Source organism: Larus michahellis, chromosome 3, assembly GCF_964199755.1.
Source record: "Larus michahellis chromosome 3, bLarMic1.1, whole genome shotgun sequence".
In the NCBI taxonomy this organism is placed as follows: Eukaryota; Metazoa; Chordata; class Aves; order Charadriiformes; family Laridae; genus Larus; species Larus michahellis.
Genome location: NC_133898.1, coordinates 45,369,536 through 45,390,989, shown reverse-complemented (window position 1 = coordinate 45,390,989; position 21,454 = coordinate 45,369,536). Strand labels below are relative to the sequence as shown.

The 21,454-nt window shown below is 44.4% G+C and overlaps 1 protein-coding gene across 1 annotated transcript; it reads right to left on the bottom strand.

The window, feature by feature from the left end:
• Positions 1–5,587: 5,587 nt before the first annotated feature.
• On the bottom strand, positions 5,588–19,595 carry HNRNPU (heterogeneous nuclear ribonucleoprotein U). Its single transcript, XM_074579956.1, has 14 exons — positions 18,633–19,595; positions 17,457–17,568; positions 17,262–17,335; positions 14,681–14,820; positions 13,051–13,150; positions 11,848–11,960; positions 11,184–11,447; positions 10,822–10,941; positions 10,236–10,364; positions 9,697–9,865; positions 8,925–9,164; positions 8,270–8,472; positions 7,128–7,199; positions 5,588–6,723 (listed from the first exon to the last, which is right to left on the bottom strand). The coding sequence occupies exons 1-14, from the start codon at positions 19,363–19,365 to the stop codon at positions 6,670–6,672; spliced, it is 2,523 nt and encodes an 840-aa protein (XP_074436057.1). The 5' UTR covers positions 19,366–19,595; the 3' UTR covers positions 5,588–6,669.
• Positions 19,596–21,454: the final 1,859 nt, after the last annotated feature.

The window sequence follows — 21,454 nt, the reverse complement described above, 5'->3', positions numbered from 1 at the left end:
CAGTTACAAAGATGGAGCCAAACACCTCTGGATAGCTGCAGATGATGGGGCAGGGGCAATGGCCACAAACTCTAGCTTGGGAGCTTCAGGCCAGGCGTTGGGACAAACCGTTTTACGACGAGGTCGGTGCAGTGCTGGAATAGGTTGCCCAGAGGGGTCACGTCATTTCCACCCTTGCAGGTTTTCAAGCTTCTGCTAGATAAAGCCCCAGCTGACCCCAGCACTAGTGCCAGTCCTGCCGCCAGCGGGAGGATGGACTGCATCTCCAAACAACATTTCTGCAACTGCGTGACCTACGGAGAGATAGAGAATCTGCAAAACTCAAGGCAGAAAAAGTCCAGTGTGGTGCAGAGGACCACCCAGTAACCTCCCGTTTTGCTTTCAGGAATTCATTCCCTCCGCCACAGCCAGTGCTGCCAGGATGGGCTGGAGGCCCCACAGCTCCCCAGGTGCAGAGAGAACCAAGGGGAGAAGACAAAGGGTGCACGACGTGGAAGTGCCAGGCTTTGGGTGCGTAGCTCCACTGCTCACAACCTGCACGTGATGGTGCTGCTTCTGGACTTGCCTCTGATACCTCAACTATTTCTGAATTTTCGGCATGATGTGAGCAAACGCCAAGTGTCATTTCTTTCAGAAAAATGTATTACATTAAATCCCTCCCAACAAGTCTGACTCATTTCCTCTCCCCCGTCTCTTACTACCTTCTTACCACAAAGACAAAAGTCCTTTTATAATACAAGGGCTTATCTTATCTACTTGCTCAACAGCTCCACAGAGCTGAAAGTTCAGGAGAGACTAAGGAAGAGAATCAGCCTCTCCTTCGGCTCTCACCTTGTAAACAACCACTGGTGCTTTAAGCGTGCATTTATGTCCAGAGAGATCTTCAGTGCTATTCTGGGCCTTTTTATTTCTCACCTCTCCTGGGCATCCGCACCATTTCGGAACCCGTGCTCCATCAGTGCTCCTCGCCAGCACAGACCTCCCCGGGTCTAAAGCGAATGAGTTTTTGTTGGAACTTGGTGGAAAAGCTCCGGAGCAGAGAGTGGCAGAAGAGTTAACAGAGGCTGGTGTGACTTAAAGGAGGGCCGCGCTCAGACCAGAAAACACATACTTGCGTTTTTATGCCCCAGCAGTTATCCATCAGAGGTGTCTTAGGAAGCAGCCGTTTGAGCCTCGCTGAGGGAGAAGGAACACTGAGAAAAACGAGCGCCCATTTGATCCCTGTGTGCTAACCAGGCAGCAGATTCCCTGCATCGTCATTTAGTGTAAATTGCATCCGCCCTTCACTACCGAGCGGTAACATTTTTCTGAGCTTGAAAAAGTTGGAGGGAAAAACTGGCTGAGCTGTCTTACCCATAGTTTCGATTTCAGTAACTGTTTGGACCAAAGTTACTCTGCAGATCAGAGACCGTCTACTAAACCAGAAAAGAGAACAAAAAACTTGCTCTAAAGTAACACTTGTGTATCAAGTGACCCACATGAGTAATTAGATCACTTGGTTTTTTTACATTTGCCTTTGTTTTTTCTCTTTTGATGTTGACAATGTGTTAAGCATTTAGCATCTTTTTTTTTTTTTTTTTTTTTTTTTTTTTTAAACTACAGCTGAGTTTACATAGCAACTGATTCATTGCTGAATCTTCCTGCCGCTCCCAGTACTGGCAGAAAAACAAACTAAGGCAAGAGTCACATCCAGATTAATGACTGGCCAAGTCCCGATTTCAGCCCATTCCCTGCCACGGCTACCTCTAGGGAGCCCTGCAGCATCGGAGGAGACAGCAAAGGAGAGAAGCTGCTCAGAACGAATCGCTAATCTGCTATTAAAATAAGAGAGAGGCCTCCTCGCCCCCTCCACCTGCGTGGGGTGGCTTTGTCTGGGGTGAGCTGGTGAGCTGCGCAGGGCAGAGAGAGAGGCGCTGCTCTGGCCGTACCACCAACACCCCAGCGACAAAGCTGCTCCTCCCAGTTTCCGCCTTCCTCTCAGCGGCTGTTTCTGCCATCCTGGATGGAGCGCTCAGCCGTCCTCCGGGGTGCTTCAGCTGGAGACAGCTCCAGCCAGGCTGTCCTGGTTTGAGGTAAAACAACCAACTTTCTGTTCAGTTATTTTATTTCTTAGCTAGGCCTCTTCTAACTCTCTGAAATTAACAGCATGTTGTGTCTGAAATGGTTCATTCAGAATGATAACAGTTTGTGCCAAGGAATGGTACGCAGCAAGGCTCTTGCTTATACTTATTGCTGTAACAACCAAGGTCAGCTAATTTCGTTATTTGCCCCGTTGGAGGGTCGTAAGTGGAAAAGCGTGGAGGGGTCCCACCTGCAGGGAGGAGCAGACAGGACAGGTGACCCAAAATTGACCAACAGGGGTATTCCATCCCATCTGCCCCATGCTCAGCGTAAAAGCTGAGGGATCAAAGGGTCAGTTCTCTTCCTTCAATGGCTGACGTCTGAGGAGGACCCTGTCTGTTCATCTGCCTTTGATCCCGATCTGTGGGTTCCTGACTCCAGCTCTGGAATCCAGTTCCCACCCGCCGCTGAGTCCAATCTGGGACTTCCCCAGTGCCTGCCGGTGACGTCATCCCAGGAGCTTAATACGGTTTTGTATATACTGTATCTATTTCCTTATTTTCCTTTTTATCTCATTATTAATGTTTCATTAAAGTAGTTTAGTTTCTTCTAAACTCATAAATCTCTTTCTCTCTCCTCCTCTCTGTATGAGAGGCTGAGGGGGAGCATCTGCCACCGGCCATTGGCCAATTTGGCCAAAACCACAACACATGCTTACTCCCACTGTACCAGTTCCCAACTGCTAAGTAAACCTACAGTCTATGCAGATGTCTTCGCTGGGGGAGTCCAGCCTCTGGCAGTTAAACATCCGCAGAAGTATTAAAGTACCTCATGTCTCTCTGTAACTCGGTTTGATTTCTTGTGGCTTCACCTGAGGTCACACTTTTAGAAAGCAGTGGCCTAGCTTTCCAAAAGGTCACGAACAAGGAAACCTCTGAATCTTAAGAGATGACCTCATCACCTATTTCTATTAAAAACATCGTTCAAGAGCATAGTGAGTGATTAAAAACACGCCAAAACCTAGAAGAAATTTTTTTATGCAAGTGGCACAGACCGCACGCGGCATTGCCAGAACGTTGGTTTAATTCATGCCACTATCAGAAAAATTGGTCAGAATTTCCAAAAATGCCTTTGTTGATCAAGAATTACTCTGGAATAAGCACCGGGAGGAGCTTGTGTACAGGTGCCATGGAAGCCAGGCTCCCCCAGCAGCGCAGGAGCAGTGCGGCACGCTGGAAGGGGCAGCTCACGACAGCAGAGACAGGGTTTGGGGACAGGGATGTCATCGACACCCCAGAGCAAAAGCTGCCCCCCCTGTGTCCCACAGATGAGTCCGTTTACGAAGGCCATTTACTCTCAGCGCATCCAGGACAGGGCCCCTTGCCAATCCCCCGTGCGTCAGGGAAGCACCGCCACTTGCAGTGTGTGTATCGTAGCGACTGTTACTAGCAGAGGCAGAAACACAACTGAAGTAGTTTTGTTTTGTTTTTAAATAGGAACTTCCTCCTGAGCCACCACAGACCTGCCTTCCCGCCGCAGCTAAGTGCACCCGTCCCCAGCACGCCATGCAGGGTGGCTGCAACCTGCTGTCAGATGAGCTGGCAGCAGCTTCAGCAGGCAGGGCTGCGCGGAGACCACCGCCAGTGGCAGCATCACCGCTGCCCAGAGCTGCACAGACATCACATGCCACGTTCCTACTGCTACTGAACCCACTCCAAGGCTCTGCAGGTTCATACTCCTCATGAAAAAAACCCCCTCAATTAGAAAAAAAGGAAACCCAGTTTGTACTCCATCAGGAAAAAAAAACCAAAAAACAAAAAACAAAACCACCACGAAAGACAAACCCAAACCCGCGTTGTATGGCCCTAGCATCTGCACCACCCCGGCAGCCGTGGGGCTGCCGCACCACGGGGACTTTTCCTCATGCAAACAAGTCCTTTGAGGCAGGAAAAATTACTCAACATGACAGATGGCTCAGCCCTCTCCTTGTGGTAACACACAGCTGTGCTTCCCTCACCTCTCTCTAGCCACCAGCTAAGTTTTCTACTGCCTTTATTAAACACAGACTGCAAATCTAAGTGTTTTAATATCAGTGATTTTCTAAGTAATGGCTTTTCTATTTAAGCTGTTTTCACACAGCAAAATAAATCCCTTCTCTAACAACAACCAGGGCTAAGACGAGGGGCTGTCTCTCCTTTGCGGGCAGGCCCAGGCTGAATGAACATCCAGCCTCACGCAAGTGCTAGTCAGTATTTAGACACCTATATCACGTGCCTCACTGGTGCTTACGTTGAAGCTCTTTTGAAAACAGGCAGCACATACACTGCTGAACTTATCAAAACAGCTTTTTTTTTTTTTTTTTTATATATATTATATACAGGAGTACTTTTAGTAGAAACAAATACTCCTCTTACAAGTGTAAGACAGCTGAAGCACTTCCTCTCATGGGTAGCTTTTTTGTTTAACCACCATACAGTGAAGAATTGAAAATGAAACATCCCAGACTTTTGAATTAAAATAAAAGCTTTACAACCACATAGTAAGTGTAGGCTCTTGTATTTCAGTTGAAGACTATATAATTTTATAGAGTACCAAAATAAGCAAAGGATCAGCACTCCATACAAAGTGTTAGTTCTTGTGAGGAGGGTAGAAGGGAGATGGACTTCAGTTACACTAAACTTCTTCTGCAAGCCTAAAGAAAATTCCATTTCAGCAAAACAGATTCAGGGTTAGATTCCCCGTATTTCTAGTTCATTAAATAGTGTTTCTTTAAAGACAATTTACATTTTTCTCATTCAAAGTACAGGGATGATTTAAAGCAATATTAACAAGGAGGTGGTGCTGTTAATGTTTAATGTCAATATGCAACGTCATCTGCTATAAAGGCTAGAAGAGCAACACAACTTTATCTTTACTGCTGAAGACTATTAGAAATCGACTAACATTTGAGGAAAGTTTCAAGCACACTACACCAGCTCTAGGTCTAGGCTGCTGCTGGGAAGTGACATGTGTTTCCACATGTGCACCATGAGTCCGACTCAGGATGGTTACGTCTCTCCCCTGTCCTACGGCATTAAAACGCAAGGAAATCATTAGCTAACATTGCCACTACAATTTTACAAAAGCGTAAATCTGAACAAAATTGCGGCTAAAACAAATCCAAGCGCTCTGTTGAACTCCAGGATTCCTTCTCCATGACAACCCTCCTCCTGTCCTACTCCCTGTCCAGTTTCTTCCCCTGCTCCTTCCCTAATGTCTATTTTACAATAAATAGGTTAAGTGGATTTACATGATGCAAGCGCAACTCAAAAGACTTTTGCCCTATACATATAACCATGTTAAACTGTGAGATTATACACGTGATATATCTCCAACAGAGCAACCACCGGTTTAGATTGTTAAAGAAACACAAGTATTTCAGCATGTACACAGTAATGAGTTTAAAAACTGTCCAACATCATCGCTTTCGTACATTCTCTTCCTCTTTATAGCCTTAAAGGGATTTTAGACCTTGATGGCGACAATCCCAAAACAAGAGTAAAATGAATTTATTTTATTGCAAACAAACGTCTAGAGTTAAATTTCTCCACCCACTTTCTTTAAAGAGAAAAGGAATCAGCAGGCTAAGGAGATACACCCATTTGAGAATTGACATGATTAAAAATTAGATATAAAATGGGTGACTCACAGTTTCATTAGCTTACAAAATGGTGGAGTAACTACTACAAGCACACTAGGTATACAGTATTTTGTGGGGAAAAAGTTATACAGACACACAGCTAACTTCATATAGATCCCATTAGACAACTGGATTTACAACAAGTTTTGTTTAATAAGAAATGGGCAAAGCCAGCTTCTTTTCAGAATCAAAATGCAGAACAAATGGAAAAGAAATTATGGTGTTGTACCTTCACAAGTTTGAGCCTCCACAAATAATGCAACCAAGTTTTACAACTTAAAGAGCTTCTACATACACTCCACCTTCACTATTTAGCCCCAGGTCTCCTCTTTGCCCCCGACATCTTATTGAGTTCCAAATGGTACAAAAAGAGTCCTAGTTATTGCCAGAAACTTTCAGCTCTCCCTCGTCCCCTCCCCACCCAGAAGCTTCATAGAGAGGATGGAGTGTAATACGGAGCTTTACATGATCTCATGGTGTTCACGAGGGCTACTAAGGAGCCTCCGAACCAATCTGGTTGCTAACATTTCTATCATATTGTGACACGACTCACGACTGTTTCTTAGAAATTGGGGGATGGGGAAAAAGGAGAAAATTCTTTAATAAAAAGACACCAGGTACAAAGCAACGTTTTACTTTTGTTGTGGTAAAAAAAAAGTCACATTTTACAGATAAAATGTAGAACCCTGAAATACTGACACATTCTCTTATCGTGCACAATGCTGAGGTTCTCTTACGAATCACTTTAAAACTGCAATTAAAAATGTACAAAAAAAGAAAAGAAAAAAATCAACCCACAAAGCTTCTAAAAAAGGAACCCGCAGGCACTTCCTCTTGTGGAATGTTTAAAAAGTTAGCCTACTAAAGAAAACAGTCGACTTCTTGTGAAGGTTTTGGAGAAATATGTATCAGTTCATTTATTTGGGTATTCAATAATATCCTTGGTGATAATGCTGACTCCATGGCTTCTGACCCCAGAATTGCTGCAATAAATGGATAAATAGTTAGTTTTAACCTGTAATCGCGTAATGGTTGCATTTCTTACATAAAGCGTTTAACAAACATCTAGTTCTCCTGGAACTTGAGAATATTTAAGTCCTCTCAAATAGCAGCACGTTCCTTAACAACTTAAGGCAGTTAAGTTCACTTCAGAGTAGCAATGTGAAGCCAAATACTACATACCATCAAGACCAATAAGCCATAGCTGATATTTGATACATCAAGACGATCAAGCCAGATTTAAGTTTTGCAGAGAAAACTATTTATAGTGATATTACCTAGCATTAGAAGATTTTACTATCAAGTTTTGATTATACATTAAATTATTTCTGATAGCATTTTGAAACATTCAAGTTAACAGTGAAAAGGCGAAGTTATTAATACTTACACCCTGCTGCCACTGGTTGTAGCCCTGAGATTGGTTTTTGTAGCCACGATTATTTCCCCTTCCTCTGAAGTTCTGCAAGAGGACAACAGTTTTTAACTACTTAATCTACACGGATTTTTCAGAAGTGCACTAGTACTGATCTTTCCATTACCATCCAAACATCACATACCATACACAATCTTTCAAATACAAGTTATGAGGCCTACGTTAAAAACAAACAAACAAAAAGTCTTGCTGAAAAACACTAGAATACCAAAAGCCCCCTCTCCAAGCACCTGCTTCTTGAACATGGGGCAAGAACCTCAAATTAATAAGCCAGCTCAAACTGTTGTTGCCAGTGGTCTGGAAAGCTGGCTAATCCAGTTTTGACTCACCCTATTTCCAGCTGCTAAACTGCACCAGGACAACTAAAAATACAGGAGCTTGCCTATTTTTAGTTAGGAAAGGCTGTAGTTGCTGCAAGGATGTGTTATCTGATCAGGCAAAAGGATATGGGTCATACAACTGAAAATAGAAGAGCTAGTCCACAAAACTTCAAATAAAAGTCATGGTACAAAAAAGGAACATTGATACTAATAGATAAAATACTGCATTTTCCCTGTTTGTCATTATTAGACAAACCTGAGCCATGTTTACTAGCTTGGGCTCCATCTGCTGGCTCTTCAGTAATCCAAATTATGTTTTCAAATATTTCCACTGATATTCCATCAGTTAAGACCTAGGCTAGCATGTCTTCACTTGTGCTTGATACCAGACACCAAAACAAAGACTCTCCCCAGAGCTATTTCCAGAAAGTTCCCTAAATGCTTGATAAAGATACATCTTGACCCTAAGGCCAAACAAGCATTACTACTACCTGGAGGGGGGGGAAAAAAAAAAAAAAGAAAAAAAAAATCAAACACAAGCCTTCACACACATGCCCTAAAAATATTCCCTCTTTAAGATGGAACCCCCACATCAGCATCAGAACTTCTTATGCAACATTCAGAGCCCTGGGCACACACACTAAACTAGAAAGCTAGGCCTTTTAGTGTGGGATTAGTATAGTACCACAAAGTCTGTGGGTATTGACAGCCACCAAGCCTTTCAAACATCATCCAAAGTATTGTTGTTCAATTGATAAATCCCCCCGAAAGCATCACCTGGTTGTAGTTTCCCCTGTTGGGCATTCCACCTCTGTTATAGTTTCCTCTGTTTGAGTAGCCACCTCTGCTTGGAAAGACAGGGCCACGAGGATATGGGTAGCCAATTGCACCGCTGCTGCCACCACCACCTCCGCCACCTCCACCACCTCGCTGAGGCATGTTGCCTCCCCTCCTGTTGTATCCACCACGATTGCCAGGGACTGCAGGGAAAGAGTTACTTCATCAAGTAATTGTTCAGTCTGATGTACTTCTTACTTGAAGATTATTGTTCAAAATACCAGTGGTATAGAAATAAGACATACAAATTTAGTGCAAAACTGTCAGTGCAAAGATAAATCATTCGGTCATAGTGAAAGATGGTAATTTAACCATGCACTACCACCCCAATACAGTCTGGTATACAAGTGAACACCAAACCTAACATAAAAACCTCAAAGATGTGCCTCAAACTACATGAAGAGTATAATCTAGGATTTTGGCAATCTTCACTTTTAAAGTCGGACAATTAACTTTGCACTAATAAATTAAACTTACAAAGTTGAAATCAAGATTCCCACCATATAATAATTGCAATACAAGCACTAGAAGCTTTCCCCCTCCAACCCTCAGCAGCAGCAACCTCCAAAATTTACAGGCTTATTTGTACGCTCACCTCCTCCCCTGAAGTTGCCCCGCATGTTGAATCCTCCACGACCTCTCTGACCCCTATTAAATTGATTTTTATTGCTCTTCTTGTTCTTCTTTGAGCCAGTGTTCTGTTTCTTTTCCGGTGGAAGAGATTTCTTACTTTCTTCTTTATACTGCTCCAAAAGCTTCTGCGCTTCTTCTTTTTGCAACTCTACATAGATTATTTCATCGAAACACTCTGCTACCTCTGGCAGTGTGAAGTTCCCTATAATTGCAAAAACACTGAGTATTCAGCATCTACATTCAGCTACAATCAAAGCCGTAATTTAACCACCTTTCTCCCATTCTTCCTCCCACCCGCTGCATTCCCTCAGCATAGGGACAAAATTACGTAATTTGAGCATTTACGAAATGTAACAGTAACAAAGGAAATAAACAGGTCTTCATGGAGTTGCCAGTACTGTTCCAAACCTTGAAAACATTCTGCCTAGATCTTTTTTTTCTTTTATAAACCTCCACTCAGAATACCAGTTTCTGCCAAATACGTCACTTATATAGGGCACTTTATGCCAAGACAGCTTTGTGCATCTGCATGAAGCATATCAGCATAACTGAGTAGTGTTAAGGACTGCAGCAGAGGGAACACAATATAGTGTTGTCCTATAAGTTACAATAGTCTTCCAGTTTTGTTTAAGTACAACTGTTTAAGATAAAGTGATTTTTAGACTTCACGTTTACTTAATCCTTTAAACAGATACTCAGCATCCTAAAACACAGTATAGGATTATGTTCCATGCCTTTCATTTTGAGAACTGCATGCTCTGGAAGATCTTTTCCCTCCACCTCTGCCTTCTTTTGTGTTCTTTGCTTGTAGTCTTCATCTTTTGGGCAAACAACAACTGCTTTGCGCTGGAAGCCTGCAAACAGGCACATTTTTCTCCTCTGCGCAGCTGCAGACACATTTGTCTGAAAAAAATGCAGTAACTTACTACACGTAGCTGTCATTGTAAGAGTTAAGGAAGTCAACTTATGGTGTATAGACTTCACCTCTACAAGAGCTTGCAATGAAGTTTACAAATAACTGGACATAAAGATGCTGCATAATGCAAAGTTACGAGCTCATATCCACGTGTTAAAACACTATTCCTCCCACATCCCATAAATCCAGAGAAGTTCAGACAAGCATTTGTAGTAATATCTCAACTTTGTGTCCCCTGAACGAGTAGTAAATCAGTAAATGAAACAACTGCTATTACAATGTAACATTAATCCCATTTAATTACTGCACTACAGCCTATAACAAATTTCCTTAATGATTTTTCACTGAAGCTTCTACCTGATCCAAAATGAAATTCCGCTTCTTACGAGCTGCAATCTCAATGAACTTTCCAAGACACTGCGGAGCTCTCTGCAACAGTGTGTTAAGCTTCCCAGTGTCTGCCATCTGCCGCTTAAAACCTGCAACCTATGGAGAGATTTCCCAGAGTTAAAAGTAGCCCTGATGCACGTGGCTGATATTTTCCTTTGCTAAATGCTCTTCACCTCACTTCAACCATTGTTCAATTCAAGGCCATGGCTACAAACTCATAACCAACATTCCCAAAACCTCCATAAGACACAGAGCTTTAGAAACTAAGAATTTAGGTGAATCAATACAGCTGAATCTAAGGTATACTGATCACATTACTAATTCAAAACTAAATGTTCTGAGGACAGTGACAGTATCACAAAAAGCTTCAGAATCCTGCTGTGCCATGTATGAGTAGCAGCTGAGCAAAAGAAAAATTTAAAACAGTCACTAAAAACCACTAGTCAGTTTCTTAGATTTCTCTGATACAAGAGAACACCACAGCAGCCAAAGACCTTGGATTTACAGCAAGTCTTTAATGTATCAACAAATAAAATGTAGTATTATCACTTACCATCATTTTGTCCATAATAGTATTTGTCCCAAGAATGTTGTATTTCCCAGGATTTGCTGCTGCATGTTTGGTAACCCATGTAGTCTTGCCAGCTCCAGGCAAGCCGATCATCATCACCACCTATGACAACAGGTTCTACACTTGAGATACTAGTTCAAAGATTTTCTTTAATATGCAACTTCGACCAGCAAGCCTAATGGAAACCAAGTGGGGGGCATGGGGATGTCAGGGGGGGTTGAGTCACGGGATACCAAGTATTAAAGCTCCCAAACAAAAAGGTCAGAGAGTTAACAGTCTACTTAAACTCCATCACTTCTGTTCATATACCTCAACAACTTTGATACTATGAACAAGAAACTTACCTCACAATCTTTCTTTTGCTCAGGTCCCTTTGGTCCTCGGACCCTATCCTCCAGAGGGACCTTCTGGATGAAGGTATACTCTTCAGGTACAGGAAAGTAAGGCTCCTCCTTCTGACCAAAGTTGAACTCAACTGCACAGTTATGGCAGAGAACGTGTGGGAAGAGCGGCCGCCCATCAAGAACTTCCTTACTTATTTTGAATGCAACACCAAGCTCTTGTCCGTTCTTTGAATATGAGAGTTCCACTTCATCACCATCGAAATTCTGGTTTTCAAACAAAGCATTAGTTTGGATAAAGTTACTCACCTTGCTCTATTAGTTGTATTAGTCATTTCACTCTATTTGCTATATTCACTCAACTTCTGTAACACTGTTCTATCGTAAAAGAACTACTTAAAAGTTTTCTCTTAAAATAAGTTACTTGCAATGACTGTCTTGTTTAAGATCTGATTTTAAAAAGGCTTTAAAGACATTCATCTGTGAACATGAAATCTTAACACACTGACAGCAGTCACTGTTGATATCTGCCATTCCTACCTCCTCCCTATGTTAAACAACTTGTCTTGCTCCAAGTTTTTCTGTATTTGGTTTACTGCTTCTCACATCAAAGCAGTCTAAAAATTCAAGGATGTTTTTCTTCAGAAGAAAATAAGTGAAAACTTACAGCAAAACATCCAATCACATCATTTTCATCAAACTTCTCACCAAAGTCTTCAGTCTCACAATTGCATGTCTTTATTCCTTTTAGAGAATACCCATAAGAAAATTCTTCTTCACCTGAAGAAATAATTTAAACTTATTAAAAATAGGCATCTTCATCTAACCTTTTAGAAATACAATCATTTTACAGCTACTTAAGTAAGCTGCCGTTCAGAATGTTTCTATTAATACCGAAACAGGCAGTGACCCCCAAACAGCTACACTGCATTCTTGTATTCAAGCATATTCTCACTTGAGGTGGAAAAGCAGTGCTTCCTCCATCCCAGGGTTAAGAGCCTTATGCTGCCATAAAGCTGAACTGTCAAATACATGACCAAGTATTTTTAAATTCTGAAGACCTCATTATACACCAGCATACCTGTAATGTAGTTAGTCAGAAAGGCTTTCTGAATTTAGTCTCCAGTAGGACTTACCCCTCCCTATTTTAAAGGGAGTTTAGCAGACATTCAGCCTATGCGACAGCTGAGGATGAAGCTGCAAGGAACAAGCTAACAGGAAGTGTCAAACACAAGGACTCAGGTGGAACATAAGTACTTCAAGTAGAAAGCTACTGCTGATGTCAGAACATATCAATTCATATACATTTCCCACAAAGATGTGTCTCAGCAGCAAGTATTAGTTATAAATGCCATTATGGTCAGTTCCCATGTATCTAATGAAGTTGTACTCCTTTCTTCCTAGCTACTTTCAGAAATGAGGATTCTCTCCCCAGGCCAAAAAGATAACATAGTTATCCAGGAATTTTTCTTCACTGGTTAAATCTTATACCATGGCCCACTCTTAAAAAAAATAAAAAGAGGCAAAAAACCTCCTCTTCCTACTTACGACACTACATGAAAAGGAGAAATCCTTAATCTTGTCAGGCCTTCAAGAATGTTCTCCACAACCCATGCCTGACCACTGAAAGAATTAACTCTCATATCATGTAATCCTTATAGGCCTGAATACGTAACAACTTTATTTGGTCCCAGTAATAAACTTTCTCACATCATGTCCAGTGAACAATTCAAGTTAAGACCACTTTTCAGAACACATAGACTACAATTCCTAAGCTTTTCCCATCTGCTTAAGAAAAAAGTTACACTTAAAAATTTCAACCATGTACACAATTAATAATACAAAAGTAATCAAATGTTTAAAGTCTTACCAAGCAACATTCCACTTGTGTTCAGTGACCAGCCAACTCGCACTTCATGTATGTCAATGTCTTTTGTATACAGGTGTTTAACAGGAATCTTTTCTGTAACCTATTTTTAAATTATTCATTAAAAGGTACATAGTATTTATTAGACACCAACAAGATAGAAACACAAAGGTAACATCTTTACTAGGTCTAAGTAATCATCTTCTGCAAAAATAAAACATGCTGAAGTATGTGAAATCACAAGCCAATCACTAAATAGTTACATCTCCTGACTGAGCAATGAAGATGCAAGATACCATATACCTTCAAAGCACTTAGTCACAGCAGTCCCTCTCAGTGGCCAAAAGCCTTAATCCTTTTGATACTCTATTAGAATCACAAACAAGATGTATATGTATTAAAAAAAATAATCGCCATAAAGTTGGGATTAACAGGAAATTACTTTGCCAGTAAAATGCAGTAATGGATAAAAAATTGCTTTACATAGACTGGAGAAAATATTACACTCATCCCTTTCCACAGTAAGCAGACTTCCTCGGCAAGTTGCCAGATTCCAAACAACATAACCAGATTCAAAAAACCCCACCTAAACGCACTGGAATCCGTAGGCAACCAGCTTTTTTCTAACTGCCTTTACAAACTTCACCAAATTGAAGTGAAAAACTGATCAGCATCCTACCAGTTTCCACAACTATTCGAGTCAGGTGACCGAGGTGAAACTGATTTGAAAGTGAATAAGGTAATAAATACTGACATCAATTTCACTCCATTGCCCTTCCAAAGTTACAGGTACCAACAGAAATCACTCAATGCAAGAGCATGGAGAATGGGACCACTACCCACTCCTCATGGTAGTGGTTAGATTTGAAAGTACTAGAGGAAGAGAACAGAGTAAGCATTTATATACACAGGCACATCATATGCAAAGAAGCCTTTAAGATCACTAAGTAAAAAAAAATAAAATATAAAAATAAAACAAGCTTTGTGCCTCCTCTTATTCTTCTGTTAAGAAGTTGGAGAAATCTGTTGATTACAATGGCTCTTTGCCATTCTTACTCTTTAGGAGAACTCTTGCTCTCAAGTACCTGCTAAATACATTCACTGCATAAACAAATCAGAATTATTCAGGTTGGAAGGGACCTCTGGAGGTCATCTAGACCAAATCCCCGCTTAGTCTTTGAGTTTGACCTGCTCTAAGTAGGAAGAGGAAAAAAGGGCTGCTGGGATAATTTACATCCCTCTTTAAAAAAAAACAGACAAGCTTTGTGTAACCTTCAGAAAGTAAAGCAAACTTTTGACCAGCAAGTATCAAAATTCTTCAAGAGTTGATGTACAAGATGCCCAATGAAATTCTTGGTTCAAAACTGAGACCAAAAGTTACATATTCTGGGCAAATCCAAGCCAAGCTGCTTTTTTGGTTGTTAAATGGCCATTTTTATAAAAGAGGAAGCAATTTTGGTAATTGAGACATCTTTTATCAAGAACCATTTCACAGCTCATAAGACAAGGCCTTCTGAAAGCTCTGTTCACCTGAATTAGTTTCAACTAAGTACAAAAAAACCCCTGACAAGTATAAATAATATTAAATTTAAGCATGCAAAACAGTCTCCCATAAAACATTGGGTTAACTCACCTTCATCTCAAAGCAGACTTTGCCTTTAGAAACACCATAGGAGGCTCTCCCTCCAGCCCAAAGGAAAGCAAAGCTTTCCATGGTCAGAGAGGAAGCACTAAACCGGTCTCTTGAGATTTTAAAATGCAGGTCACAGTTATCTGTTAACATAAAAATCATTCTGTTTACTCTTATTACAAAATAAAGTACAGCTGTCCAGTTTTATGCACTAAAGGTGATTCTAGCTTTCCAAGGTGATTTTCAAGACAAACTGACAGCAAGCGCTCAGCATCTTTCAGGAAAGCAACTGAACACATGCCTAGACAGAGCTGCAGGCTGAAGCTCAGCCAAAAAATCTCAGCAAAAGCTAGCTCAGAAGAATAACTTTCAAGGTGCCATGTTCACTTCTGTCAGCAAATTCCCTCTGTTTTCTCATCTACTTAAAAACCTGAATTTCATCTCATCTATTTGAACCATTTTTGCTGGGTTACCCTGAGATATTTCCATCAATATAGAGCAAAGAAATCTGCATCATGGTCTTTGCATTATTTGCTAGATACCTTTTTTGAAGTCTTCTTACCCCTCATGCCCAAACTTAAGGGCAGCTAAGAAGTAAATAGGAACACATTTAAGTACTGAAAGTAGTACTGTCTTTGGTTAATATAGTCAGTTAGCAAGTCCAATTAGATTAAGCCAATTAAAATAAAATCAGTTAAGTCAAATGCAGATAGGTTAAGCACATAGAATGTGGTGTAAGAGAACCTACTTCACCTAAGAAACACTACCTGCACTATGAATTCACCTATCACTCTAAGAACTTAAGTGGAACCTTTGTTTTACAGACATCTTTAGAGCCGCAGCACCATGAAGTTTCAAATTAATCTTCTAGAACATTTCACAAAGACAATGTCAAATGGTAACATGAGGTGCAGGATATAGCACTTAATTCCCCAAAGCAAGGAATCCATAGAAGAAACTCCAAACCTATTTGATGGTTACAAGAAAGTGAGCAAACAGTGAGTTCTTCTGCACTGATATAAAGTCTGCATGCTGCCAGGGTACACTAAAATGCAGTCTTCCCTGTGTTACTGGTAACTCTCGTGCACGAGATCTTCTTTTGTTTGCACAGAGCCATCCTCAGTTGCAACTACAATATTTGTGATCCAAGTGTTTTCTCATTAGTGCTTCTAGCTTTTCTTTGTTGTACGAAAAACGGGCAAAATCATATAAAAGAAACCCACCTGTGTAGGTTACTTTTAGAACCACAAATGAGAACAGAATTTGAAGTTACAGCTTCCTTGTAAGACACAGGTAATAAAAAGCACTTAAGAGTGCTAAACCTCTTATATGTCTGGATCATTATGGTCCAATAAAGAGCGCGCCAAGTTGTTACACAATTCAGTCTTAAAGCTGTGTTTGATTCTGATGTCCAAGCAGTCTGTCGGCGCTTTAAATCATGGAGTTTGTCAAGTGACAAAACTTGCTACTAGAAATAATAATAAAGAAAAGTAGCTACTACTCAGTTATTGGGAAAATCAGAAGCTCTCACAAAGGTGGCTACTCACCAGGTTAGCAGACAGAAACTTGAGATTTAGTTACCAAGATGCAAAGGGTGGCATATTCAGCAATTTATGTGACTGTAAACTAATACCTCCTTCTATTTCAAAACATTTCTCAGGAAAAAGACACCTGGAACTACTAGCAAATATGCCAGATAATGCCAAAATTTAAGCTTTCCTTCCATGGCGCTTTAAGAATCCAACAAGTTCAAGCATTGCTTATTTAAGTTCTGTGTGGTTCGTTTTGGGTTTTTTTTTTTTGAAAAGACTACACTAAGTCCTTATTTACCCTCAAGAATACAAATGTCAAGTTTGCCCCAGTCATGGTACATCACAATAATAGTAATGATTATAATCTGCCTCAAAAAAAAACCCCACCAACTGTTTGCATGTACTTGTCAATTTCTACACCCTTCCAATCAATTCTCTCTGCAATCCCCTTAGCACAAATCACCCCCCCGCACCACAAACTCCCAGGTTGCATGAATGGGTCATTTTTCAGGAGGCCTTACCTGATTTTTCTTTTTTTTTGTTAAATTTATTATAAAACCTGAAGAAATACTCCACTGATTGGTACACAAATAGGGCCTCAGCAAATTACGCAGGAAGCTCACTTCAAATTGTACTACAGTTAACCACCTACACTACTGACTCTCAAAACTTTCTGCAGTGAAAAACTCAAGTGCTACGGAACTATTTTCTCAAGCTGTTTCAAATGTATTCTATGTTCACTCTACACTTGGCCAGCTTAGTTTCCATACTAGATTAGTGTTTTGGTTAAGATTTCTTCAGAAAACTGTACGACATTACAGACTTCATGGGAAAAACCAAGCTCGTTACTGCTAATATAAAGACCTGTATATCCTTCTGTTCTTTTGTTTACTGAAAATGGGTGGAAACACCGTTTTTAGGGTTTTTTTTTTTAAACTATTTGGTAACAAAACTCAACAAATGTTTTCACCCCACATTTCAGAAAGTGTGGTTTTAAGATTAAAAGCATAATGCCACAACTTTCCAAAGTAAAGGAAAGCATGTTTACTCACAAGTATCAAGACAAACCACTGTGTCATCAAAATGTTCATCTTCTTCTTCAACAGGTGGTTGAGGGGACTTGGCCCTGCACAAAACAAAAGCAAAAGATAATAAATCTACATGTATTTTCACACAGTTAAAATAAGCATTTCTGTACTTTACTTCTCTTCATTCACAAAATGCTACCCAGCATCTAGTTTATTTACCTGCTGTACTTATTCTCCTCAATGTATTCAAAATATCCACGACCATGGTCTTCACGTGGTCTCTTCACACCCCTCTTTTTCTCACCGGGCTTTTGTTCTGTTTTAGCATCTCCTGTAGCAGAATTAACGATTTATTTTAATTACACAAAGCAGCTCTTTAATCGGGAATGAACTCCTCCCTATACGACAGTTCCAACTTTGGAAACGGTTAAGACCCTACAGCACGAGAAAAGGAACAGCACCCTGGAGAAGAACTTTGTTTAGTACTACAATTAAAAAAAAAACACAAAAAAACCAACAACCACCCTATCTCAAATTTTCTCAGAAGACTCAAAATTAGTCTGCTAAATCGCCTCCGATCCACGACAGAAGCGGCCGGCACACTCCTCCACACTAAAATTCCCCCAGACCGCTCCCAAGTGGTAAAAAAAAAAAAAAAATCGGACAAAAAAAAAAAAAAAAAGGAAAACGAATCGAACAAAAAACCTCTCCTGCGACGGCGGACCCGCGCCCTGCCCTCCCCCCCCCCGGACATTCCCGGCCGCTCGCAAGGACACAGCGCGATCCGCACGACTGCGCCTCCTCCCGGCGGCGCGGGCGCGACGGCCCGGTCGGCAGCCCCGCGCGGGGCCGCCCGGCTGCCTGCAGGGAAGGGATTCCGCCTCCTCCCTCCCGCCCCTCCGTCCTACCAGGCCTTCCCAGCGCCATCCCCGTGCGGCGCACAGCCCGGAAGTGACGTCACGCCGCCCAGCGCTCCTCGGCACAATACAGCGCGCCCCAGCGGCCCCTCCGCTGCCGCCCCTCCCCCCTTACACCCCCCCCCCCTCCCCCCCGCGGGGGCCCCTTCCCTGCGCCTCCCCCCCCGGCTCCCTCCGCCGCCTGCCCCGCACAACAGCCCCTCACCGAACACCAGCCTCCCCCCTCACCGCCCCCCGCGGGGCTCGGCGGGGAGCACGCGGTACGGTGCCGTGCGGAAGGCGGTGGACAACCCCCCCCGATCCACTCCCCCCCCAACCCGCGGGGGAGGCGCCGCCGTCGCGCCCGCTCCCGCGCGCGCCCCGGAAACCGCCCTCCTAGTCGTTCTGCACCCCCCCCCCCCCCCCGCGCACGACGGGGGTTCCGGGGGGGGAGGAATTAACGCCGCTACCCCCCCCCCTTCCCGCCGCGCACACTCACCCCCGGCGGCCTGAGCCCCGGGGCGGCCGCCGCCGCCTTCCGCTTTCTTCTGCTGCTGCTGCTGCTGCTTGGCGGGGCCCGCCGGGCCGGAGGGGGCCGCCGCCGGGGGCCCCGAGGCGCCGCCAGCGCTTTTGCCGGGGGCTTCCTTGGCGCCGCCGCGCGGCTGCAGAAGCGGCGGGGGCTGCTGCTGCTGGGGCTGGGGCTGCGGCGGCTGCTGCTCCCCGTGCCCGTTGGCGTCGCCGGCCGCGGCCTCCTCCTCGTCGGCGAGCTCGTCCTCCCCTTCTTGGAAACCCTGGTCGTCTCCGTTCTCATCCTCCTCCTCCTCCTCTTCCTCCTCCTCGCCGCCCGCCTCCTCTTCCATGGGGCCGCCCCCGGCCCCCGCCCGCTCGCCGTTCTCCTCGCCGAGCTCCATGGCGTCGCCATCGGCGGCCTCCAGCCCTTCCTCGTCGTCGTCCTCCGCGGTGGAGGCCGCGGCCTGGTCGGGGCCTCCCCCTTGGTGGAGCTGCGAGGCGCCCCCGCCGCTCTCGGCCGCCTCCCCCTCCATGCTGCCGTTGCCAGGCTCAACTGCGCTGCTGGCGGGGCCTCCCCCGCCGGCCTCCTCCTGGTCTAGCGCGGCCTGGAGCCGCTCCATGAGCTCGGCCTTGAGGCCCTTGTCGGAGAGGCGCCGCTTTTTCAGCTCCTCCTTCAGCTCCGACACCTTCAGCTTTTTCACGTTCACGGGCGAGCAGCTCATGGCGGCGGCGGCTCGGTCCCTGGGCGGGCGGGCTGGCGGGCGGCTCCGGGGCTGGCGCGGGCGGCGGCTGTGGGTCGAGGAGGCCCCGTCGGGCGGCGGTGGGCGGGTGGCGCGGCTGGTGCGTGCGGCTGCGGCAGCTGCAGAGCGGACCCGCCTGGCGCCAAATCCTTTCACCGAGCTCGCGAGGGAGACGCGCCTCGCGGGGCCGAGCACGCAGCACCGCCCGCCCCGCCCCCGCGCACGTAGTCCCTCCTCCCCCCGCTACCGTAACGGCCGCCCGCGCGCGCCCGTACCGTAAATACCCGCCCGAGCGCAGACCCCCCCCCCCGCTGCCCTCACAGGCGCGGGGCGCCGGCTGCTCCGCGGCGGCCTCCCCGCCGGGCCTGGTGTGAGGGAGGCGGGGGGGAGAGCGGCTCTGCCTGCCGGAGCGCCCCGCTCCGCGCACACGGCGGCCGTGCCCGCGCCATGTTGGGCAGGCGGCAGCAGGAAGCCGCGCCGTTTGTCCCTTCAACCGAGACAACCCCTTCGGCAAAATAATCCTCTCAAGTCGCCATGCCACCCCGGCAGGCCTCTCTCCGGCCTTCTGGCGGGGATTAAACACGAGTAAAAGGCCCCAGCCCAACTAAACAGCCTCTTTCCCCCTCCCCCGGCCCGGCGCTGTGTGCAGGCCGCGGCCTGGCAGGCAGGGCAGCTCCTCCTTTCCCCTCGCTGCCGGCTGGGGCCTAGCCGGCGCGGTTTGTTTCCTAAAGGGTTCGAAACGAACAACACCGCTACTCAAAATAGTTAGCCTGATACAACCTTGTTAACACAGTTACATAAGGACAAAAGTAGAGCTGTACACCCGTTTGTTTTTTTTTTTTTTACTAGTTGCAGCAGCAAGAGGCACGCATAGACCTGATATTTAGAGCAGGCCGGGGCTCACAAAGCCACGGGACTAACAAAGGTTTTTCAAGTGCATTAACTCTCCACAGGACAAGAAGTGCTAGTTTGGGGCTCAGCGCAGAGCCGATCAGCTAACCAAAACTGCTCGGTTTTCTCTCTTTTTTCCTCCTCAGTACAGCATTACTTCAGGGCTTTCGTCAGCCACTGAGATCTACAGTGCTTGAATTTTTCCAATTTGGTCAAAAGTTACTTGAAAACAAACAGCAGAGAGGGTTTTGCATGAACAGAAAGGAAGCACTGATCTGCTTCCTTAGGGAGCCTGGATAAAAAGCTAATTTTCACTTGCACGAGAAAAAAAAAAGCCAGTCAAACAACTAGAAGATGAGTATGAAATTCTACTGAAGAGAAGGCGTGTTTGGCATGAAGTTGCTTTGTGTTGGTACAGGTCGCGTGGCCTTCTGAACCAGAACAAATTACATTTACCTGCACCAAGAGGAAGGGAGGAGAGATGAGGAAGTCACTGTGTTTTAGCTGCACCAGGAAAGGGCTCTTTTAAGCACATATAGACACATACTGCTCTGTCCTCACTCAGGCTGGATCCCTTTGGAGGAAACATGACTCAGTCGGCAAGGTTAGCTCAACCCATCACTACACAACAGCTTGTTGGAACAGAGACAGGGAGTGCTCCCTCATGCAATATGTACAGATGAGAAAAAGGTTGTCAGAACCTTTCCTTTCCTAGGAAATGCAAGTTAGTAGATTTTATCTCAGCCTAGTAGGTCAGAGTCATCTCAATAGGGGATGAAAAGGACAAGAGTGCATAAGTGCTAGGCAGAGGTCAGTGTGTGATCAAGCTGCACCAATATAAATCATTACCTTTGTCCATTTTTTCATGAAAGAGCTATCTAAGCTAGTCTGCTGAGGTACTTTTGATATATATACTGTTCTGCCACAGCAGGAATAAAAGTAAGCAGGGTTCACCTAGTTAATATTGCCACATGACTTACTGAAGCTTACAGACAGTTCTGCATTAATTTAGATGTCATCTGCCTGCCCAACCTCCATGTTCTTTTTTTGAGTTTTGAAGGTAAAAATTTTTAACGAGAAGATATATAATTAAGCCTTCACATCTGAACCTCAGACAGAGCCCTATGTTTAGGCCTTGATCTGGCAGAAGCCTCATCACATGTTGAGCCATGTTTTTGGA